This window comes from Rhipicephalus microplus, chromosome 2 (genome assembly GCF_043290135.1).
Source record: "Rhipicephalus microplus isolate Deutch F79 chromosome 2, USDA_Rmic, whole genome shotgun sequence".
NCBI lineage: Eukaryota > Metazoa > Arthropoda > Arachnida > Ixodida > Ixodidae > Rhipicephalus > Rhipicephalus microplus.
In genome coordinates this window covers 95364318-95384412 of record NC_134701.1, presented here as the reverse complement: position 1 = coordinate 95384412, position 20095 = coordinate 95364318, and the positions used below count along the sequence as shown (strand labels likewise).

At 46.9% G+C, this 20095-nt stretch overlaps 1 protein-coding gene across 3 annotated transcripts in view; it reads right to left on the bottom strand.

Annotated features, from left to right (window-relative positions):
• Positions 1 to 1661: 1661 nt before the first annotated feature.
• LOC119182361 (uncharacterized) overlaps positions 1662 to 20095 on the bottom strand; it is a 57074-nt gene continuing 38640 nt past the window's right edge. The window contains exons 9-10 of one of the 3 annotated variants that reach the window (XM_075883753.1): positions 10707 to 10872; positions 1662 to 1793 (exon numbers count right to left, since the gene is read on the bottom strand). In XM_075883753.1, coding sequence (XP_075739868.1) covers positions 1792 to 1793; positions 10707 to 10872 — 168 coding nt within the window. In that variant the 3' untranslated portion in view covers positions 1662 to 1791. Of the gene's footprint in view, positions 1794 to 6414; positions 6553 to 8264; positions 8382 to 10706; positions 10873 to 20095 lie in introns of those variants that run through there. The other 2 variants (XM_075883743.1, XM_075883747.1) reach the window with 2 other exon arrangements.

Sequence of the window (20095 nt, the reverse complement as noted above, 5' to 3'; positions counted from 1 at the left end):
GTTTGGGGCCGGTATAAGAAGAGATGTGCACTTCAAAGTTGTCTTGTCTAAAATTGATTCCTGCGGCATGAACCTTATTAACAAGTGCTTATTTGCTGCTACTGAAATTGCATTCTTAGCTCATAACATAAGGGCTCGCGGTTTATCGCTGGTTGAGTCTAAGGACACTGCCATTCTTGATGCCCTGGTTCCTACTGATGTTAAAACACTTCAATCCTCCTTAGGATTAGTTGGATATTGTGCAACGTTTCTACCGTATTATGCTGATTTTCAGCCTCTGCGCCGCATGCTCCGGCAAGGTAAGAGTTTTGAATGGTCCGCTGAGGCCAATGCCAGTTTCAACCAGGTTAAAGAACTACTTGCTGACCACCCGGTCATATATATTTTTGATAACAATATTCCGGTGGTGTTTACTACCGATGCATCCAATGTCGGCATCGGAGCAGCGATTCAACAACAGTGAGGAGATCTGCTGCTAACTGTTGCTTTTGCATCTGAAACTTTGTCCCCGGTGGAACACCGGTATTCAACAAGGGAACGGGAAGCTCTTGCTTGTTTGTATCTTTGGGGTCGGCATTTTACATTACGGATTGACCACCAGGCTTTAGCTAGCTTGGTGTCTACTGGCGTGGTGGGGCTACGCCCCTTGCGAAGTTCTCGATGGTGCGCCCGGCTGTTATACTATGACTTCTCTTTACAATATTGCAAAGGGGCCGATAATGTCGTAGCGGACGCATTATCTTGGCTGCCAGTCCAGCTTCCGCCACAACATGCCCCGGAAGAAGAGATCATTTCTTTGTTTGCTGCATGCTTAAGAACGAAATGCCGGCAGCCATTGCTAATGATAGTATTTTCCAGCAGTGTATTCAATACGTTGCAGAGGGTTGTCCTCCAAAGAAGCATATGACTTCAGTACTTGTGCCTTACTTTGCAGTGAAATATGTACTGTCTTAGGCCCATGAACTTATTTTCCACGGGGGACGTGTTATAGTTCTAGAAACTAGCAGGGGGAAAATAATACAGTTAGCCCACGAAAATCATTTATGCATAATCTGTACAAAGCAGCTGCTTCGTGACAGGTATTGGTGGCCGTGTCTTGACAGACAAGTGGAAAGTGCGGTTCGGCACTGTTACAGCTGTCAGGAAATGGACATGCGCCAGGCATGTAGTGCGTAGACAGGATAACCGCTGGTCATTAAGGGTAACTAGCTAGATTTCCAGAGAAGGCAAGCGGGTTAGGGGGAGACAGAAGGTTAGGTGGGCAGATGAGATTAAGAAGTTTGCGGGTATAAATTGGTAGCAGCAAGCATAGAACCGACTTAACTGGCAGAACATGAGAGATGCCTTTGTCCTGCAGTGGACGTAGTCAGGCTAGTGATGATGATGTATATGGAATCTGTCAGGCTGCCGAAAAATCGTTGAAAACTTGTCTTTGCACCCCTACAACCAGTTTATTTCGCTGAGAAACCGTTAGAGAAGTTAGGCATGGATAATTTTGGTCCTCTTGAAATGTTCCTTGAAGTTGTCGCTTTGCAGTTACTTTGATTCACTATTACTCCAAATGGCTTGAGGTTTGTGTAGTTCGAGACGTTACGTCTGATGCAGTTATCACCTTCTTGACTTTCGTCTTCTGCCGTGAAGGTTTTTCAGCAGCATGCCTAATAACCGACAATGGTGCCCCGTCCAAGTCTCATCAGTTTGAAACTTTTCTTTCCGAACAAGGTATTATACATTTGTGTTCTTCCAACTACTATCCTCATGCCAATGGGCAGGTTGACCAGTTCAACAGGGTCCTGAAAAAGTAGATTTAGTTATCTCAAGTAGAATAACGTGCTCTAAAGAAGGCAATTACAGAGTATATGGGTACTCACCGTTTTTCCTCTCGGGCAACTACGGCATCGTCTTCCGCGATGTTGCTTCATAAGCGTCAACCTCGCACAGCGGTTGTTATAACTGATCTGCCGTTGCCTTATACTTTTTCGTCCTTTTCGGACAGTACCATAAGGACGCGAGTTTTTCATAGGCAGAAGTACACGAAGAATTATGTCGATCAAAAGCAAGGAGCCGAACCTTCAGTCAATAAGGCTGACCAAAACGTCAAAGTACGTGTTCCAGGGAAAAACACAAGTATAGAGGTCCGTTTACCGTTTTGTATGTGATGGATACCAAGCCTTTAAGCTCAGTGATTGATCGGTTTGGAATGCTTCTAAACTTGTGTTCGTCCATTCCGGATTGGAACCACCTTAACGCTTGCACTCTTCAATACCTTTGCAGAACCAGTCACAATACTCTGCCTTGGTTCCACGAATGCTTTCGTACCCTATTCTTGAAGCAGCAGCATCTTTCCCTGGAGGAAATGAGAATCAGACGCCAGTTTCTGGCTGTGGTGCCCAGCCACCATAAAGTTTTACTTCAGAGTACTCATACTCTTCTCAGGCTCCGTACGAATACTTGACTGACGAGCCCAGTCTCCATGTCAGTATCCTTCCTAACACTAATGGACATACTTCTGAACCCTCAGGTTCTCATAGTTCGCGTCAGGGTTTTCCGTCCCCAGCTACAAATGAGGAAGCTTAAGCGAGTCGTCGGATTCCAGTTATTCCTCTACGCTCTCATCTGTGCCTGAGCAGCGCGTAAGCGAGCCAGTAGGCTGACCCTCACACACAGAACTTGCTACCCCGCAAGGGAGCACTTCAGAGCGCAAGCAACTTCGGCGCTTTAAATATTCTCGTAAGAAACTATCCAGGTTTAAGGACTTCCGAGTCCTGAATTCTTTTTCCTACTCGTATGTTAGAGTCTGTACCATACGTGTGCATTGTTGTGCGTATGCTGCGCAATTATTTATTGCAGAAGGGTTAAGTCTACCGCTTGGCACACTGTCATGCTCTGATTTTTTGTTGTATATTGTTGTATAAGTGCTTTCAGCCATGGTGCGTGGTGTACAGAGATGTTTTTTTTTCCTCCTCATGGCGCTTCTCTCTTCTTCAATTGTTTACTTTACAATAAAAGGAAGGGGGGGGATGTTAAGGTTGTCAATACAGTAGTTTAAGGTTGTAAAAGTTCTATGAGTTATACCACGCCTCTAAAGTTGTATAATGTTATACAAGTTACCTATGTGCCATATGTTTCTAGTATTCATTCAAAATAATGATACTAGTCTGCATTAATTATTGCATAGGGATTTTAGAGCCACGTGTAATCTTCATTCTAGGGCGAGGAGGGGCTGATGTGTGTTTCGGTTTCTATTTCATGCAAAGCTAGTTTCAGTTTCATACAAAGTATTTTAGCTCTTAGGGGGTGCTACCTTGTGTATATGTGCGCGGCATTGTATATATTAAATGTGTTCCTGTTTGGCTACTGCCTGCTGCGTACTTCTTGTTGGCCGGGGCTTCAACGCCGTGTCCTGTGTTCTCCATGCGTCGCGTTTGACGCACAATAGTACATGCAGGAAGAAGGAGGATAAAAAGAAGAGTGGAAAGATATAGATAAAAAATAGCCAGGGCAGGTAGACGACAGAAAAAAAGGAGATATGAAAGTTGGGAGCCAGTGGATGAAGTCCGAGGACAGGGCACCACACGGCGAGAGCTTCGCGGCATACTCTGCAGGTCGGCGGGAGCTACGCTGGTGTTGGAGATCACGGGAGGAACAACCACTCAGCTTGAAATCGCCGCTGCCTCTCCCACAAGAGTGGAGAAACACGGCGGCACAATCATTTACAAACTGTTGGAAAGAAGGCAAAATGCTTTGCCGCGTCTCATGATGCCATTGTTGCATTTCTTACCGGATTCGCCCCTACCCGGCGTATCCGCGTAAACTTTCAGCGCAACCTTGTTGCCGTGGAAGGGACCCTTGCAGCAGACTCTTCGCAACTTCTCGGAGTTCACAAGTTCAAGCTCCTCGAGGACAACACTTGTGTGGGCGCTGTCTACGGAGTCGGCGTGGACTTAGACTTCGCTGACATCGCGGCAAATATCGTCTCGACCATCCCAGTCGTCTCGTGTGTGTGCCGTGGCGCTCGCATCACCATCACCTTAGAAAGAACCACTGTACCTGCGGAGTTGTTCCTCTTCAAGCTGCACAGGCCGGTCCATCCGCGCCACGAATACCTGCTCGCGCAACGAGCGCTGCCCCCGTTGCAGCGGCAGCCTTCCAAACGAACTGTGCCCTTCAGACCACCCTCGCTGCATAAGTGCAGCGGCAAACATCTTTCGAACGGACCACGCGTCCCGTTCTGGCAGACTCAGCGCGAGGCCACCATCATCCTCGCCTCCTCTGATATCCCCGTGACGCACCGCCCAGCGTTGTAGAAAGCCAGGACCACTTTCAGCAACATCGGCAAGTGTGGCATTGCGGCGGTCGTCAAGGGTCCCTCATGTCACGGCGCTGTCACCGGTGGTGACCGATAGACGTCGGCAACCGCCCCTCGCCCTGGTACACGTGTGCCTCCTGCCTCTTCGAGCACGCGCTTCCACACGCTCTCCTCTAGATATGCCGGCCTCCGAGGTCAACTCGAACGAAGGACGTGGTGATTGCCGTGCTTGCTGCGGCAATACGTGCTCTGCTTAAGCTCCTGCAGGTTGACTCTCCGGTGCGTGGATCGTTGTAGCGGCTTTCACTGCACATAAAGACATCGTGCCGGGGACTTGGGCGGCTGAATTGTGACCACGTCGAGACCAACTGATGTCTATCTATCTATCTATCTATCTATCTATCTATCTATCTATCTATCTATCTATCTATCTATCTATCTATCTATCTATCTATCTATCTATCTATCTATCTATCTATCTATCTATCTATCTATCTATCTATCTATCTATCTATCTATCTATCTATCTATCTATCTATTTATCTATCTATCTATCTATCTATCTATCTATCTATCTATCTATCTATCTATCTATCTATCTATCTATCTATCTGGTCAAGCTTGGCGTGAACCAAAATGAGCATGGGAGGGTAAGATGGTTTGACGAATATGGCGCGCTGGTCAAGACACGAATAATGTCACAATCCCGTCGTGTAAGTCGCCAAACACTTCCGCCAAACAGTGGCGCATACCCACGGGCGTGCATGTGCCGCTGATTTGCGGTTATGTGCCACAGGTGATTGCTCTTATCTGCCCAGGAACGACAAGAACACACAAGGGTGATCTTAACGCGCGAGCATTAAGAAATACCCGACATCAGTAGCGACCACCCGACGAATGCAAAGATTAAACGTCAGGGTCCCAGCTGAAGTCGAACCCAAGCGTTCTGTGTGGCAATGAAGCATTTTACCACACAGCTACGCCAGGTCTCGGAAATACTCTTCAAATCGACGGTAATCTTCGCGAAACGCCATCAGTGGTTGCAGTGCTGCTTACCAAATTCAATAAACAATACATATTTACTGCTTTGATACAGCCATCGATGAATGATTGATATGTGGGGTTTAGCATCACCAAATGACAATATGATAATGAGAGGCGCCGTAGTGTAGGGCTGCAGAAATTTCGACCACCTGGGGTTTATCCGCTTCCACCGGAAATGCAAGCGCCGCAGTCGGGATTTGATCCCACGGCCTGCGGGTCAGCAGCCGAGTACCTTCGCCACTAGACCACCGAGGCGGGGCTTTGGTACAGCCGTCATCTAGGGTTAACGTCAATTGTGGTTATTTGCCACGCGCTGAAGTTATTTATGTAGCAGTGTCCAGGGCCAGCATCCTCGCAAGCATCAGTGCTTCATAACAGCTTCTGTTGTTGCTAATACGCATGTTACAGTTGGCATTGTTGTGCAACTGCAAACAACTGGTTATATAAACATCTGCAACTCTTCAACACATGTCTGTGCGCGCAACATTTGTACATATATTTAGAGTCATTTCAAGACTTGTCGATCAATAAAGAATTTCCAACATGGTCTCCTTCCCTCCACATGCTTCTCATAACGTCGATTCCAGATACGTGATCTGATAAATTTTTTCTTACTTGGGCTCCGAGCTCAGGTGAGTGCTTCACGTGCTCTCTACTTTATAACGGACCTCTTCAATCCACTATTCTTCTTTGGCGAATATTTTCTGTGGCCTTCTCGGGTTTTCCTCACCGTTGCTTGTTGAGATGGTTGGAACGCGCGCTGAGGGAGGTGGAGTGAATGTGTTCTAGTTTATTTATTTATTGCAATAGCGATTACATGAACACTCTTGGGAGGAATGGCACGCTGGCGTCAATGAGCGCTGTCGCTCACCGCATATATATACGCATTTATAAGTAAGGAAACGCAAGAAATAAAAAATCATTCAGCAAAACACTTCGATGATCGAAATCGAACGTAAGACTTCTTTCTTGTGATTGTGAGTGCGTGGCGTTAGTCACTGAGCCACTAAGAGACCCCTCCTTTCCTTTTGAAACGTCAAGCTATTTATATTTAGCCCTTACCACTGGTGATGCCGATGTTATTTATTTATTTATTTATTTATTTATTTATTTATTTATTTGGGCACTTTCGCAAAAGGCTTACGAGGAAGACAAAAGAAGAAAGTGTCTCCTGACTTGGCGCACTTCTCATGAGGCACCTAGGGCAGGTACAGGGAATTATAGATTATAGATAGAAATAATAAACAAACCAGGAACACTACAACTAGTAGAATAATATCACTTAAATAGTCAAACAAAGTTGTTTTAGGGATAAATACAAAATGCATTATCAGCATTATTAACATATACTGAAGTACATACAAATTGAGTGCAATATGAAAAACAATGATAGAAAAACAATGCTTACAATAAATATATCATGCATTACCAGTCTATGGCACACGCAATTTTTAAGTGGGTGCAGATTTACATATTCTTATTTTGCTCCCCAAATTTGACTGATTGATATGTTCTATTTAACGTCTCAAAACCACCATATGATTATGAGAAACACCGTAGTGGAGGACCCCGAAAATTTTGACCAACTGGGGTTCTTTAACGTGCACCGAAATCTGAGCACACGGGCCTACAGCATTTCCACCTCCATCGGAAATGCAGAAGCCACACCCGGGATTCAATCCTGTGACCTGCGGGTCAGCAGCCGAGTACCTTAGCCACTAGAACACCGCGGCGGGGCCTTCCTAAATTTAGTAATGTTTTTAGTCTTCCTAGCGTATTCAATTACTCCAGGAATCTTGTTTTACTGTATAACAGTTAGGTTATTAATTAGATGTATGTCATAGTTAGTTTGACACATTGGCCCACACATTGGAACAGTACGCAGAATATATGTAAGATCTCTGCTCAAGTATGTATTAGAGAAACTCTGAAAGTTATTTTTCATTTTTGATAAATCAACATAGCTAGTTGTACCTTATAGCACTCTAGGAATGGTACCCAAATGGAGGTGCAGGTGCGACCAGGTGCAGGTGCAGTTCGCCACCTGCACCGACCAGGTGCAGGTGCAGTTCGCACCTGCACTTGATCGGTGGCTGTGTTGATTCCAGCTGCGAAAGCGTAATCTTCGTACCTCATTATCCATGTTGTTCATCCCCTAGAGTTGTCCATTCCTCAAAGTTTAAAGGCGATGGAGGGTGAAGTCCCGGCGTACTGACGTGAACGAGGGTGAACTGGAAAGCACCCGTGTCTGTGCCAGTTGTCTCGTCTATGAGCTGGGAAGGCCCGGCGTCTGTACCGGTTGTCTCACCCATAACTCCGCGTTAGACGCCCACTTCCAACACCATGGATGTTCCTCACGTGAGGCGGCGTGCGCATGCTTTCAGCGCCATTCATTAGGGGATCAACATAGCACTCAGCGTCCACTATAATTACTAACATTTTATGAGCAAGCCCCGCCGTCGAAATTCATAAACGAGCCAAATCACCGTGCATTTCACTGAAAGTGATCCATTGGTGCATTGCAGGCAATTCTAGCGAACGGGAACATTTGAACCTCAATGGTGCTTAGAAAAGAAGTGTGTCCACGCTGTACCGGAGGAGCACATCAAGCTGCCCAATCGGAAGCATTCAACAGGGCGCAGCAGTATCACACTGATTCAGAAGATGATGCGGCGGAGGCTGCACCGGTTTATGAGCAGAGGATATTGACACAGGCTTGTTTGATAATCATTGTCCACAGAAGTGTCGGCACTACTGCTAGACGGGCCCAAAGAGCAATTACGTGGAAGCGTATGAAGACTGGGCTTTCTTGTGCAGCGCAGACAACGTTCTCCACCCACACAATCATGTGGATATTGTATAAGCAATTATATAGGCATATCAGCGAAGATGTTCCTTTTTTTGGACAATGTACAAAATAGTTGTTTTTTTTATTTGTCCGAATATTGCTGCCACTGCCGGGAGTGTAACAAAGCCTTCCAGGTCCACTATTAGTTTTTCTTTTGCTATCTTCAGCGCAGATTCTAGCCTGAAAATGTGGGAAGAGAAGAAGCATAAACGTTAGCAATTGGGGAAAGAGGCAATGAGCTCTAAATGGTGGAAAAATTGGGTGTACCTTAATTTTTAGCGCCCCTAATTATGCCACAGAAACACGTGTCTGCTTAATTCTGCCGCTTAATTTTCTGAGAAGCGACATCCATGATGAAACACCAGACAGCATACCTTATTAGTTTGCTGAGAATGTTCTTGCATTACATGCAGTGATATGACTGATTCTTATGTACATGGTTGGAGCATCCCGAAATGCTAATTATACAATTGTGAAAGTGAGAAAGAAGACACTGGTATATGAGAAAGGCATAAGGCATGCCCAGTACGATGAGGGGCCCCTTAAACACACAACTTTTACCACAGAATCATACAAAAACGTTAACGAAAACAAATTCAAATCATATTTCGAAAGGAGACCCTTATGGGATGCGAAGCAGCAGCGTTGCGCACGGGTGGCACCACGGGTTGAACGGCGTTTACGTGAGTGCTGCGGTGAGTGCTGAAAGATTTGTTTGAAGCGATAGATGGCGTGTCTGGCCGTTTGAATATTCAGAGTGGACACAGACGCTGGACTGGAGCTGGCGCTCGTGTCGCCTTGAGTACCACAGGCTAAATAATAATAAAGTTTTAAATACGAAGCATTTCTTAGCGAACTTCGGTGACTTTGAGCGTATCTATCTATCTATCTATCTATCTATCTATCTATCTATCTATCTATCTATCTATCTATCTATCTATCTATCTATCTATCTATCTATCTATCTATCTATCTATCTATCTATCTATCTATCTATCTATCTATCTATCTATCTATCTATCTATCTATCTATCTATCTATCTATCTATCTATCTATCTATCTATCTATCTATCTATCTATCTATCTATCTATCTATCTATCTATTTATCTATCTATCTATCTCTCTATCTCTCTATCTATCTATCTATTTATCTATCTATCTATCTATCTATCTGTCTATCTATCTATCTATCTATCTATCTATCTATCTATCTATCTATCTATCTATCTATCTATCTATCTATCTGCTATAGGACATTTAGCCCTTTTGGCTGTTTCGATTATGACAACAATAGCAAACTTAGTATGGCATAACATGACTGTATGAAAACACATTTGACTAGTCGTAACAAAAAAAATATGACATAAATGTCATGAATGTCATGATTTACATTTCATAATCCCGCAGCCCTTGCGGTGGTTTTGTTCACATGACATGTTGCAAAACAGGTATGATATGACATGATTGCATTCCGAACACAAGCGACAGACCCTAAAATTAAAATCATGACATGTGTGTCATATAACAACATGACTACATGCCAAGCTCTTGATGTGCTCACAGCCATTTCGCTAGCTTCACATACCAAATTTGGTATCACGGCACGTGAATGGATGACGAAAGTATGGTGCTGGTGCAAACATGACAAACATGAGATGCTTGTCACGTAATGACATGAACCTTAGCTACGCTCATGATGCGCTCGCGGCCGTTTCGCTAGCTTCACGTGTACCAAACTCGGTATTACGTGACGCGAACAAACGACATAGGTAAATAACACATCCAAACATAATAATCACGACATGCGTGTCATGTATGCATTTCCGATGGTGGCGGAAATGTTGTAGGCCCGTGTGCTCAGATTTGGATGCACGTTAAAGAACCCCAGGTGGTCGAAATTTCCGGAGCCCTTCACTATGGCGTCTCTCATAATCATGTGGTGGTTTTGAGACGTTAAACCCCACATATCTGTCAATCAACAGTAATCCTGCCATTTCAATAACAGCTGTCGTAGCACCAATAGCATTATAAACAATTAAATAACATCTTTTCCTTAGGTTTTACAGTGATGAGGCTGCGCCAATTTTCCGCCCACTCGCCTATGTAATACTTTGGTATTAAAGGCCTAATAAAACGAAATACACTTTTTTTCTGAAGTTGAAGGAATCGTAGTAGCAAAGTGTTACTTGTCCAGTTGAGCTTCAGCCTCATTGGGGCCTTTGGCTGAAATACGCAAGAGAAAAAAGCCCACCAGCCTTTATATTCAAGTTGATATACTGAAAATTATGTGAACTGTAAAGAAAGTTGTTGAGAAAAAGCCCAGTCCTGTTGTGTTATAGTGGTAGTGGATCCGCGTCAGTTTGGTCGGGCTGCTATTTTGCACTCTCGGGATTTCGTGGACATTATTCTCGCCTTCGCACAAGTGCGAGGTTCGATGGATATCGCCATGCGGAGTTCACAACTGCTTCCTTGAGTAAAACGAAAGAATACAAGCAACACTCACAGTCATAAATGTCTAGCGTGTTCCTGACGGCTGATTCAAATGCAAATAGGACCATTTGGACATCAGGGTTCTTCTTCTCGGCTGCCTTCAAAGCGTTGACCAGAGCGCAGCTAATCGTTCTGTGTAAGTGTGCCAAAGGGCTCCCCGGCAACTCGTAGATTGTGCACTGCGAAGAACATGTGCTAAGCCAAATGCAAATTCTACCACTTCGCCTAGTCCCCGAGAGCATAAACTATGTTGTACAGACATCAGTAATCCTAATGCGAATAATCCGACGCTTGCCCTAGACTACTTGAGCTGATGCCAGCAGCGAAGTGCTGGGCGCTGTTGCCGGGATAATACCTACGTATGCTTAGAAAAAAAAAGTGAACATTTCACAGAATCTGTCTCGTAGGGAACCAAAATGCATGGGTCACTGACCCCTGCATTTTGAAGCAATAACTTATAACTACATAAACCGAGAAATACTGACGTTTCGGGTCCAACTCTGACCCTTTCTCGGTGTGCTATTTTGGCACCACGGAGCAACAGTTCATGACGCCTTCTCTCCAAGTCAGCGGGGTCACGATTGTTTTGACCGAGGAATGCCATACTACATTGTAGTACAGAATCCTGGGCACACTTGCAGACCAATTCGCATTTCCAGGTGTTGCCTGAATATACCGTAATTCTATGAAAAGCCGCTTGTAGAAAGGTTAAGCCGACAACGCAGTGATCATTATTGCAGTAATGTGGTATTGCAATAGAATATTTGCAAAGATAACAACTTTTGGCTAAATTTCTGTAGTTGTATGTGCGAGAAAAATTGCGCTAATATTACTAGGCTTCAAAAAACTTACAGAAGAACGTTTACTTAACATGTAGACAAAGTTTGGTAAAGAAAAAAAGAGCGGTACTTTTAAAATGAAATTTTTTCACAAACAACACCTAAACGGCTTTCCAAGAAGTCCAGAAGGCAGCCACGTGACCAAAAACTTTTTCTCTCAGAAATGTTTCAGCCGTTCAACTATTTTCAGTGCAGTAAATAAGCACGTTTTTTTTTCTCGAATACATTTAAGATGGTTGGCCAAAACGGCTGGGACATTTGGCGTGCAATGAGCTTACTGTAACTTGAAAGCGAAATTGTGGTGGAAGCACAAATGGTAAAAAGCACCCAAATGCTGAGATAAGCACGCACGCAAGTGAGACACAACGCTAGAGAAGATCTATAAAAAGCCAAAGCAACGCATAGTGACGCTGCGACTCTGGACAGACAGCGCCATTTTTGGTAGAAAAGTTGAAATTTAGGAGGAATATCCCACGTTATCTTTTCCCGCCAATGCGCTGCCACTCGCTTACGTGCTCGTGCAGAGAGCGAGCGTGGGCTGAGTTTGAGTCACCTGACAATGCAGTGCGGCTTCATAAAAATCCGTGAGCTTAGCAAGCACTTCCGAGAAGCAAATCTAACATAGGAGTAAAGCTCATTAGTCAAATTTATGATGTGGAGCAGACGAAGGAAGACGAGGATGCCCGAGTCACTGCGAAATGCATTTCCCAGGCGTATGCCTCGAGGTAAGTCTCATCCTGCGGACATGAAGCCACGTACTCTATCGATGTGCTGTGTTGACGTTTATGGCAACCTTCTAATTGTTGTTTTGATGTGGTATCTAGCCGTAGCGGCCGTGTACTCTCATGTGGAAACGTTTGCGTCGTGCTAAAAAATAATTAGGTGAAGTTGCACGGTTATGGCATTAAAGTTTTCGAGAAGTTTTAGGGTCATGTCCACCGTGCCGTGATAGCATGACCCACTGACATCGCCACGAAGCAGCAAGCTGAATTTTGAGGTGCACGCTGCAGCTAGAAGCCTGCAGCGTGCACCTCAAGCAGAAAGCAGGCATGAAATGAGCATACTTAGGACGGGCGCGGACTAACAGCTGTCACAGCTGGACACATAAAGCATGCTTTTGGTACGGAAAGACGGACGAAGCAAACGCAGCAGTATACAAAGGGCAAGCCGAGCAACCATCACAAGTCTTACTTCGTGTGTGAGGTGTACGTGCCTTTTCGTAAACGCAGCCGCAGCATCGAGAGAAATGACCTTTGTGCTCTCCCGAATCAGGATTCTGATAAACGAACGTGCAGGAGAGACCACACTCCATGAAAGCGACGCTTGTCTAAGCGTGAGAGGCGCCGCGCCGAACACTACTCAACACTTAACTCAAAGGAGCCCACATGACCACCTTAGTGGTGGAGACATAAAGTGCCCTAAAAATCTCCGCCCAAATAAGTGGGCGATCGGGCAAGCTGTTGCCAGCGTCCGCCACATTCAGCATATTTTTTTGTGTGCCGCCATTTTGGAGCCAGCTGTACGATTCCCCCCCCCCCCATCTACTCGTGATCCGCTAGGTTATTAGTTAAATGCATAATTGCAGTGTATTTTCCAAGGCTCTTTTGAATGCGAAGCATTTCCTGGTAACTTCGGTGAATTTGAGTGCATCAATCTATCTAGCCACTCACGTTTAGGGGCTCTAGTGGTCCCCCCCCCCCCTTACTTGGAGTGAACCAAAATTAGCATGGGAGCGTAAGATGCTTTGACGAATATGACGCGCTCGTCAAGACATCAATCAAGTCACAGTCTCACTGCGTATGTCATCAAAAAATTGCCACCAGACAGTGACCCACACCCACGGGCGGGTATACGTGCCGCTGGTATGGAGGTGTGTGCCTCAAGTGATTGACACTTAGTATCTACCTAGGAACGATGAGAACACACATGACCACGTTTAACGCCTGAGCATGAAGAAATACCTGACATCGGTAGTGTCGACCTGACGAATGCAAAGAATAAATTTCAGGGTCCCTGCTGGAAACGAACCCGAACATTCTGCGTGGAACTGAAGCATTTTACCACAAGCTACGCCAAGTTTCGGAACTACTTTTCAAATAGAGGCTAATATTCGTGAAACGTCAACAATAATTACAGTTAGGCCTAAGTAATTTTATGAACATTAAATATTGTCACGTTTCTCAAGACATAACTTGGTTTAATGGGTTCGTTGAGTCGACTAGCCAAGCAGTATCTCAGACAGATCGTCTTTGTCTTCTTTCACTCCTGGATCTCACCCAAGCATATCATGTGGCAATAGTCCCCCATTTGAAAGCATCGACTCGATGCTCGTAAAGAAAAAAAAATGATGGCATACACGCGCATATACAGAGAACAAAAAGAGGCAAAGTGCCAGTACTCGCAGCGCAAATGAGGAAATTTCGCCAATGCTTGCGCCAAGCGCAAAAAGAAAAGGCATAAAAACACAGGAGAGCACGAACGGCAGCAGCAGCACAATGTCACGGCATGTCGCAACACGTGAACCACAAGGGATAGTGTGTGAAGTAGGGCTTCAGCCTAACGACATGCACGGTTTCGGGCCGAAGCTGTCGACAAGAAGACGCTGCACCGTCCGGAAATACCTCGTAGGTAAGATCTGTGACACGTCTAAGAACCTTGTACGGTCCAGAATAACGGCTTAGGAGTTTTTCGGATAAGCCTGGTTGCCGGACAGGGGTCCACACCCAGAATCGGTTCCCAGGGTGGTAGGTGACGTTTCGATGGCGGAGTTTCTAACGTCGTGCGTCTTCATCTTGTTGGTGACTGGTGCTTATGCGAGCTAGCTGACGAGCTTCTTCGGCGTATTGAGTGTATTGCTCAGCGTCTGGAGCAATTTCATTGCTTTGGTCACACGGAAGCATAGCATCGAGCATGGTTCGCACGTTGCGTCCGTAAACGAGTCGGAAAGATGGAAATCGCGTTGTTTCTTGCGTTGCCGTATTGTATGCAAACGTGATGTATGGAAGAATTTCGTCCCAGGTTTTGTGTTGTACGTCAATGTACATTGACAGCATGTCCGCTATGGTCTTGTTAAGCCTCTTTGTCAGTCCATTCGATTGCGGGTGATAAGCCGTCGTTTTTCGACGACTTGTGCAGCTCAGTTTAAAAATGTCCTCCATCATTCGTGCTGTAAATGACGTCCCTCTGTCCGTAATCACGCATGACGGGGCACCATGCCGTAGAACTATTTGGTGCACGAAGAACTGCGCGACTTCAGAAGATGTGCCACGGGTAACGCTTTTGTTTTAGCATAACGAGTAAGATAATCTGTCGCAACTATAATCCATTTGTTCCCAGAGGACGACAAGGGAAATGGCCCGAGAAGGTCCATTCCCACGAGGTAAAACGATGTCTGTGGTGGTGCGATCGGCTGGAGTAGGCCCAGGAGTCTCACAGGCGGAGTCTTGCGACGCTGGCCCTCACGGCAGCCTTTCACGTATCGATGTACACTAGTTGATAGTCGCGGCCAGTAATACTGTTGGCGTACTCTGGCGAGAGTTCGCGAATAACCCAAATATCTTGACGTGGGCTCGTCATGGCACGGAAGGAGGATCTCGTCCCGCATTTCGGTAGGAACAGCGAGGGGGAAGGCTTTGTCGCTACCACGGGAGTTTTTCTTGTAAAAATACCTTTTCTTAGACAAAAAGAGGTGAGTTCGCGAGCAATGTGTCGAGAAACCTGAGAGTTCCGGCCTTCCAGGGACTCATGGGCTGGGCGTAGTTCGTCGTCTGCCCGCTGTTTTGACATAAATTCGGAATCGGTGACTGCTCCGAGAAAGGCATCTTCATCCTCGGAGCCCCTGACAGCGTGCCCCACAGGCGCTCGAGAAAGCGCGTCGGCAACTTCGTGTTTGCGCCCTGACTTGTACACAGTCGTAATATCGAAATCCTGCAAACGCAAACTCCACCGAGCGAGACGGCCAGATGGATCTCTGAAATTTGCCAGCCAGCAGAGCGAGAGGTGGTCAGCCACCACTTTGAAGGGACGACCGTACAGGTAAGGCCCAAATTTGGTCGTGGCCCACACGACTGCCAGGAATTCTTTTTCCGATGTAAAATAGTTGGTCTCGGCTCGAGAAGGAGTATGACTGGCGTAAGCTATTACACGTTCAACGTCACCATGTCGTTATACAAGGACAGTGCTAAGTCCGACGTTGCTGGCATCTGTATGAATTTCCGTAGCAGCATCCTCATCAAAATGGGCAAGAACAGGGGCTGTTTGCATTCTCTGTGCTAGCTCTGTAAACGCTGCATCTTGTTCTGCGCTCCAAGTAAAAGGCACGTCCTCTCGAGTGAGTCGCGCAAAAGAATCAGCTATCTTCGAGAAGTTGGCGATAAATCGGCGATAATACGCGCACAAGCCGAGAAAACGGCGTACTGCTCTTTTATCTGATGAAACAGGGAAGGCGGTGAGAGCAGCAGTTTCGTCTAGATCCGGTCGCACTCCATCCGCACTTATGACATGCCCCAGAAATTTTAGCTCTTCATAGCCTAAATGACATTTTTGGGGTTTCAGCTGTGCGATTGGCATCCAGAACCTTTCTCAGACGCTTCAGATGTTCTTCAAAGCTCCCCGAAAAGATGACCACATCATCGAGGTAGACAAGGCAGCTTTGCCACTTCAAGCCAGCGAGAACTGTGTCCATCATCCTCTGAAAAGTGGTTGGGGCAGAACAGAGGCCGAAGGGAAGAATTCGGAATTCGTAAAGTCCGTCTGGAGTCACAAGCGCGGTTTTTTTCTCGGTCTCGTTTATCCACTTCAATTTGTCAATAGCCAGGCTTTAGATCGATGGACGAAAAATACTTCGCGCGTCGTAATCTGTCGAGAGAGTCGTGGACCCGTGGAAGAGGGTAAACGTCTTTTTTCGTGACGCCATTAAGCTTCCTGTAGTCAATACAAAATCGCAGCATTCCGTCTTTTTTCTTCACTAGAACGACTGGCGAGGACCAAGGGCTGCTGGATGGATAATTAATCCCGTCATCGAGCATATCTTTTACTTGTGTCTGAATAGCCGCACGTTCTTTAGAAGAAACGTGATAAGGCTGCTGTCGGATGGGGCGGATGTCATCGTCGGTAATAATTCGATGCTTGGCGAAGTGTGTTTGACGGACTTTGGAAGAAGAGGCGAAGCAAGACTGAAACTCCCATAAAAGGTCATGAAGTACAGCCTTTCTCTTGTCTGACAGCGTCAAATTAATGTCAATGTGGTCTAGAAATTCCTCATCCTCATGCGTTTCCTCGGACGTGAAGCCCTCTGTGACGTCGGCAACAGGGTCTCCATAGGCTACGATGGTTCCGCGGAAAAGATGCCGGTGCTCGTAGTTGAAGTTCGTAACTAGTATTTGTGACTGTCCGTAACAGACACGCACAACACTTCGGGCGGCACATAAACCTTCGAGTAGCAGAAGTGATAGGTTGTTTTCAGCGACCACGTCACTGTCCCGGAGGTTTTCACAAATGACTTCGATGGGAACAGTCGCTCGAGGTGGCAGCGTCACACTGTCGTCAGCAATTCGCAGCGCAGGTCCACGGCAGTTATCAGCATCTCGATCTGTTGCGCCTTGAGTCGAGAAGGTCACAATGCGCTCACGAAGATTTATGATGGCACCGTGTTCCCAAAGGAAGTCTATGCCGATAATCAGCTGACGTGAACAGTCGCGCAAAACGAGGCAGCGGAGCACAAACGTTGACGCACGAATTTTCACTGTTGCCGTACAGCGACCCAGTGGTGTTACAACGTGTCCTTCAGCAGTTCAAATTCGCGTTCCATTCCACGGCGTAATCACTTTCCTGAGATCTTTTGCTAGCCTCCCGCTGATAATCGAATAGTCTGCACCAGTGTCTATCAATGCATTGACCTGAAAACCGTCAATCAGCACAGGTATGTCAAGTGACAAGCGGTCACTGGGTTCAGGTGTGGATTTCAGCGTTTCTTCGGTATTGCGATTATTCTCTAATTGAATGTCTTCCCTGTTGCGTGCAAGCGTCGATGGGAGGTCTTCCGCACTTTGAGTCCCAGCAACCTTGCCCCCGAAGGCCGCTGCCTTCAGTTTTGCCGACGAGGGCTTGGAGAGCGTTCCCGTGCCGTCACCTCGAAACGTGACCCAGTGGCTGCGGGTCTCCTCGAAAATGGTGACCACGATTGCTGTCGTGTAAAGGGTGCACGCTGTTGCGCGAGATACTCTTCGATATCCCTCGGCCTTTGACCAATTTGGACACGATGTGAATTGACGGAAAATCCACGCAGGCCAAGTTGCCGGTATGGGCATTCGCCGTAAATGTGACCAGCCTCAGCGCAATGATAGCAGAGGAGTACGCCAGAGATCAGACTTGCGCGGCGGTGCACGGCGACCATCGATGTCCAAACCAGCGTGCTCTGACTGAATCGCGACTGACGGCATCAATGTCTGGATCGGGACGTATGGCACTGTCTGAAGCAGAACGTGCGGCACTGGCTGGGTCGGGACTCCTTCACCAGAAAGAGGCGTGGCAGATCGCAAGGCTTCCGCGTACGTACGACGGCGACTGTCAGTAGACACAGCAGCCGTTTCCGGATCAACCGACATCTCGGCGGAAAACGATGGGCGTGCAACACCTGCTGGACCTTGTCACGGACGACACTGGTGATAGAACCAACATCGATTTGCCTTGTCCCGCACATCTTTTCTATTTCTTCCCGAGCGACAGATCGGATGATCTTGCGAATCCATTCGGGGCTCTTGCTCCCACGGGAGGCGAAAATTTCGGGAGTTGAGGCAGCATTCACTTGACGGTCAAACAGGGCAGACCGTTGGTGCAGTACTTGCTCCATTGTTGCCGCTTCAGTAAGGAACTCAGCAACACTCTTGGGGGGACTACGCACCAAACCAGCAAAAAGTTGTTCCTTCACACCACGCATGAGGTGGCGCAACTTTTTTTCTTCTGCCATAGCAGGATCCGCTCGCTTGAAAAGCCGTGTCATGTCCTAAACGTACATCGAGACGGTCTCGTTTGGCATCTGGATGCGTGATTGTAGGGCACGCTCCGCCCGTTCGCGGTGGTCGGGACTCCTGTAGGTCTCCGCAAGGCGACGCTGGAACTCGCGCCAAGATGTTAAAGATCATCCCTGTTCAAAACCACGTCTTGGCACCGTCCTTTAGGCAAGTGTACACGTTCCGGAGCTTCGCGGCAACATCCCAACAATTTATCGCTGCGACACGTTCGAACTCACTCAGCCAGTCGTCAACATCTTCATGCTGCTCTCCATGAAAGGGGCTAGACATGAGTGGGTTCTGGACGGTGCAGTAGATCGGCGTGGAAGGTGACGGAGCTTGCACGGGATCTTGTGTCGAAGTCATAGTCGCTGCGTCAGTGGTTGGTGTCTCAGGTGGTTGGCCTCGTTGGCGGCGGCTTACTCTGTAAACAGGAGTGTCCACGAGTGCAGGGCTTGTATTCCGGCTGCTGGGTGGGGTCTTGGGCATCGGGTGGATCGTGAAACGTTGTATCCAGCACTTCCACCAGTCTTGTCACGTTTCTTAAGACAAACTTGGTTTAATGGGTTCGTTGAGTCGACTAGCCAAGCAGCAGCTCAGACAGATCGTCTTTGTCTTCTTTCACTCCTGGATCTCACCCAAGCATATTATGTGGCAATATGTACTTCTTTGATACAGCCGTCACGTCGGGTTAACGTCAATGGGGGTTAGATGCCATGCGCTGAATTTGATTACTCTAGCTGTGTCCAGGGCCAGCATCTTCGCGAGCATCGGCGCTTCATATCAGTTTCGCTAATATGCTTGTATCTGTTGGCATCGTTGCGCAAGTGCAAAAAACTGGTTATATAAAGATCTGGAACTCTCACATGTGTCTGTGCGTGCAACATTCATTTCAGCGTCATTTCATGGCGTGTCGCTCAACAATAAAACACTAGAATGCAGTCACCTTCCTTCCGCATGCTTCGCATAATGTCAATTCCCAGGTACATGACATCTGCCAAATTTTTAGTGGCTAAAACCCTCTTAACTCAAAGCCTTCGATACATCAGGCGTAAAATATCGGGGCACCCAGCATTGGCGTCAACACAAAGTATTAGATGCATGGAGCGCGAAATGTAACCGCCGGTGGCGTCGTCCAACGTTGGCGTCCACATGTTACCAACGCTTCCCGTTACATGCATCAAGCTCGAAACATTAACCGTTGGTGGTGTTCTGGGTTGGAGTCAACTCGTTACATGCATTCAGCTCGAAACTTAACCACCAGCAACGTCGCCCAACGTCTGCGTCAACACTAATCCTTAGGTGCATCACGCGAAATGTAACCGTTGGTGGCGTCCAGCATCAGCGTCAACACGTTACATGCCACACTAAAAAAATGGCAGCATATCCACGGAGTGAATGATGGAGTGGGGCGAAGCATTCGTCCATCCATTCGTTCTTGCTTCCGTCCGTCCATGCGTCCATCTGTGTGACCGTCCATGCGTCCATCCGCCCGTCCATGCATGCGTCTGTTCGTGCGTCCGTCCCGGTGTTCGTTCATGCATCCGTCCCTG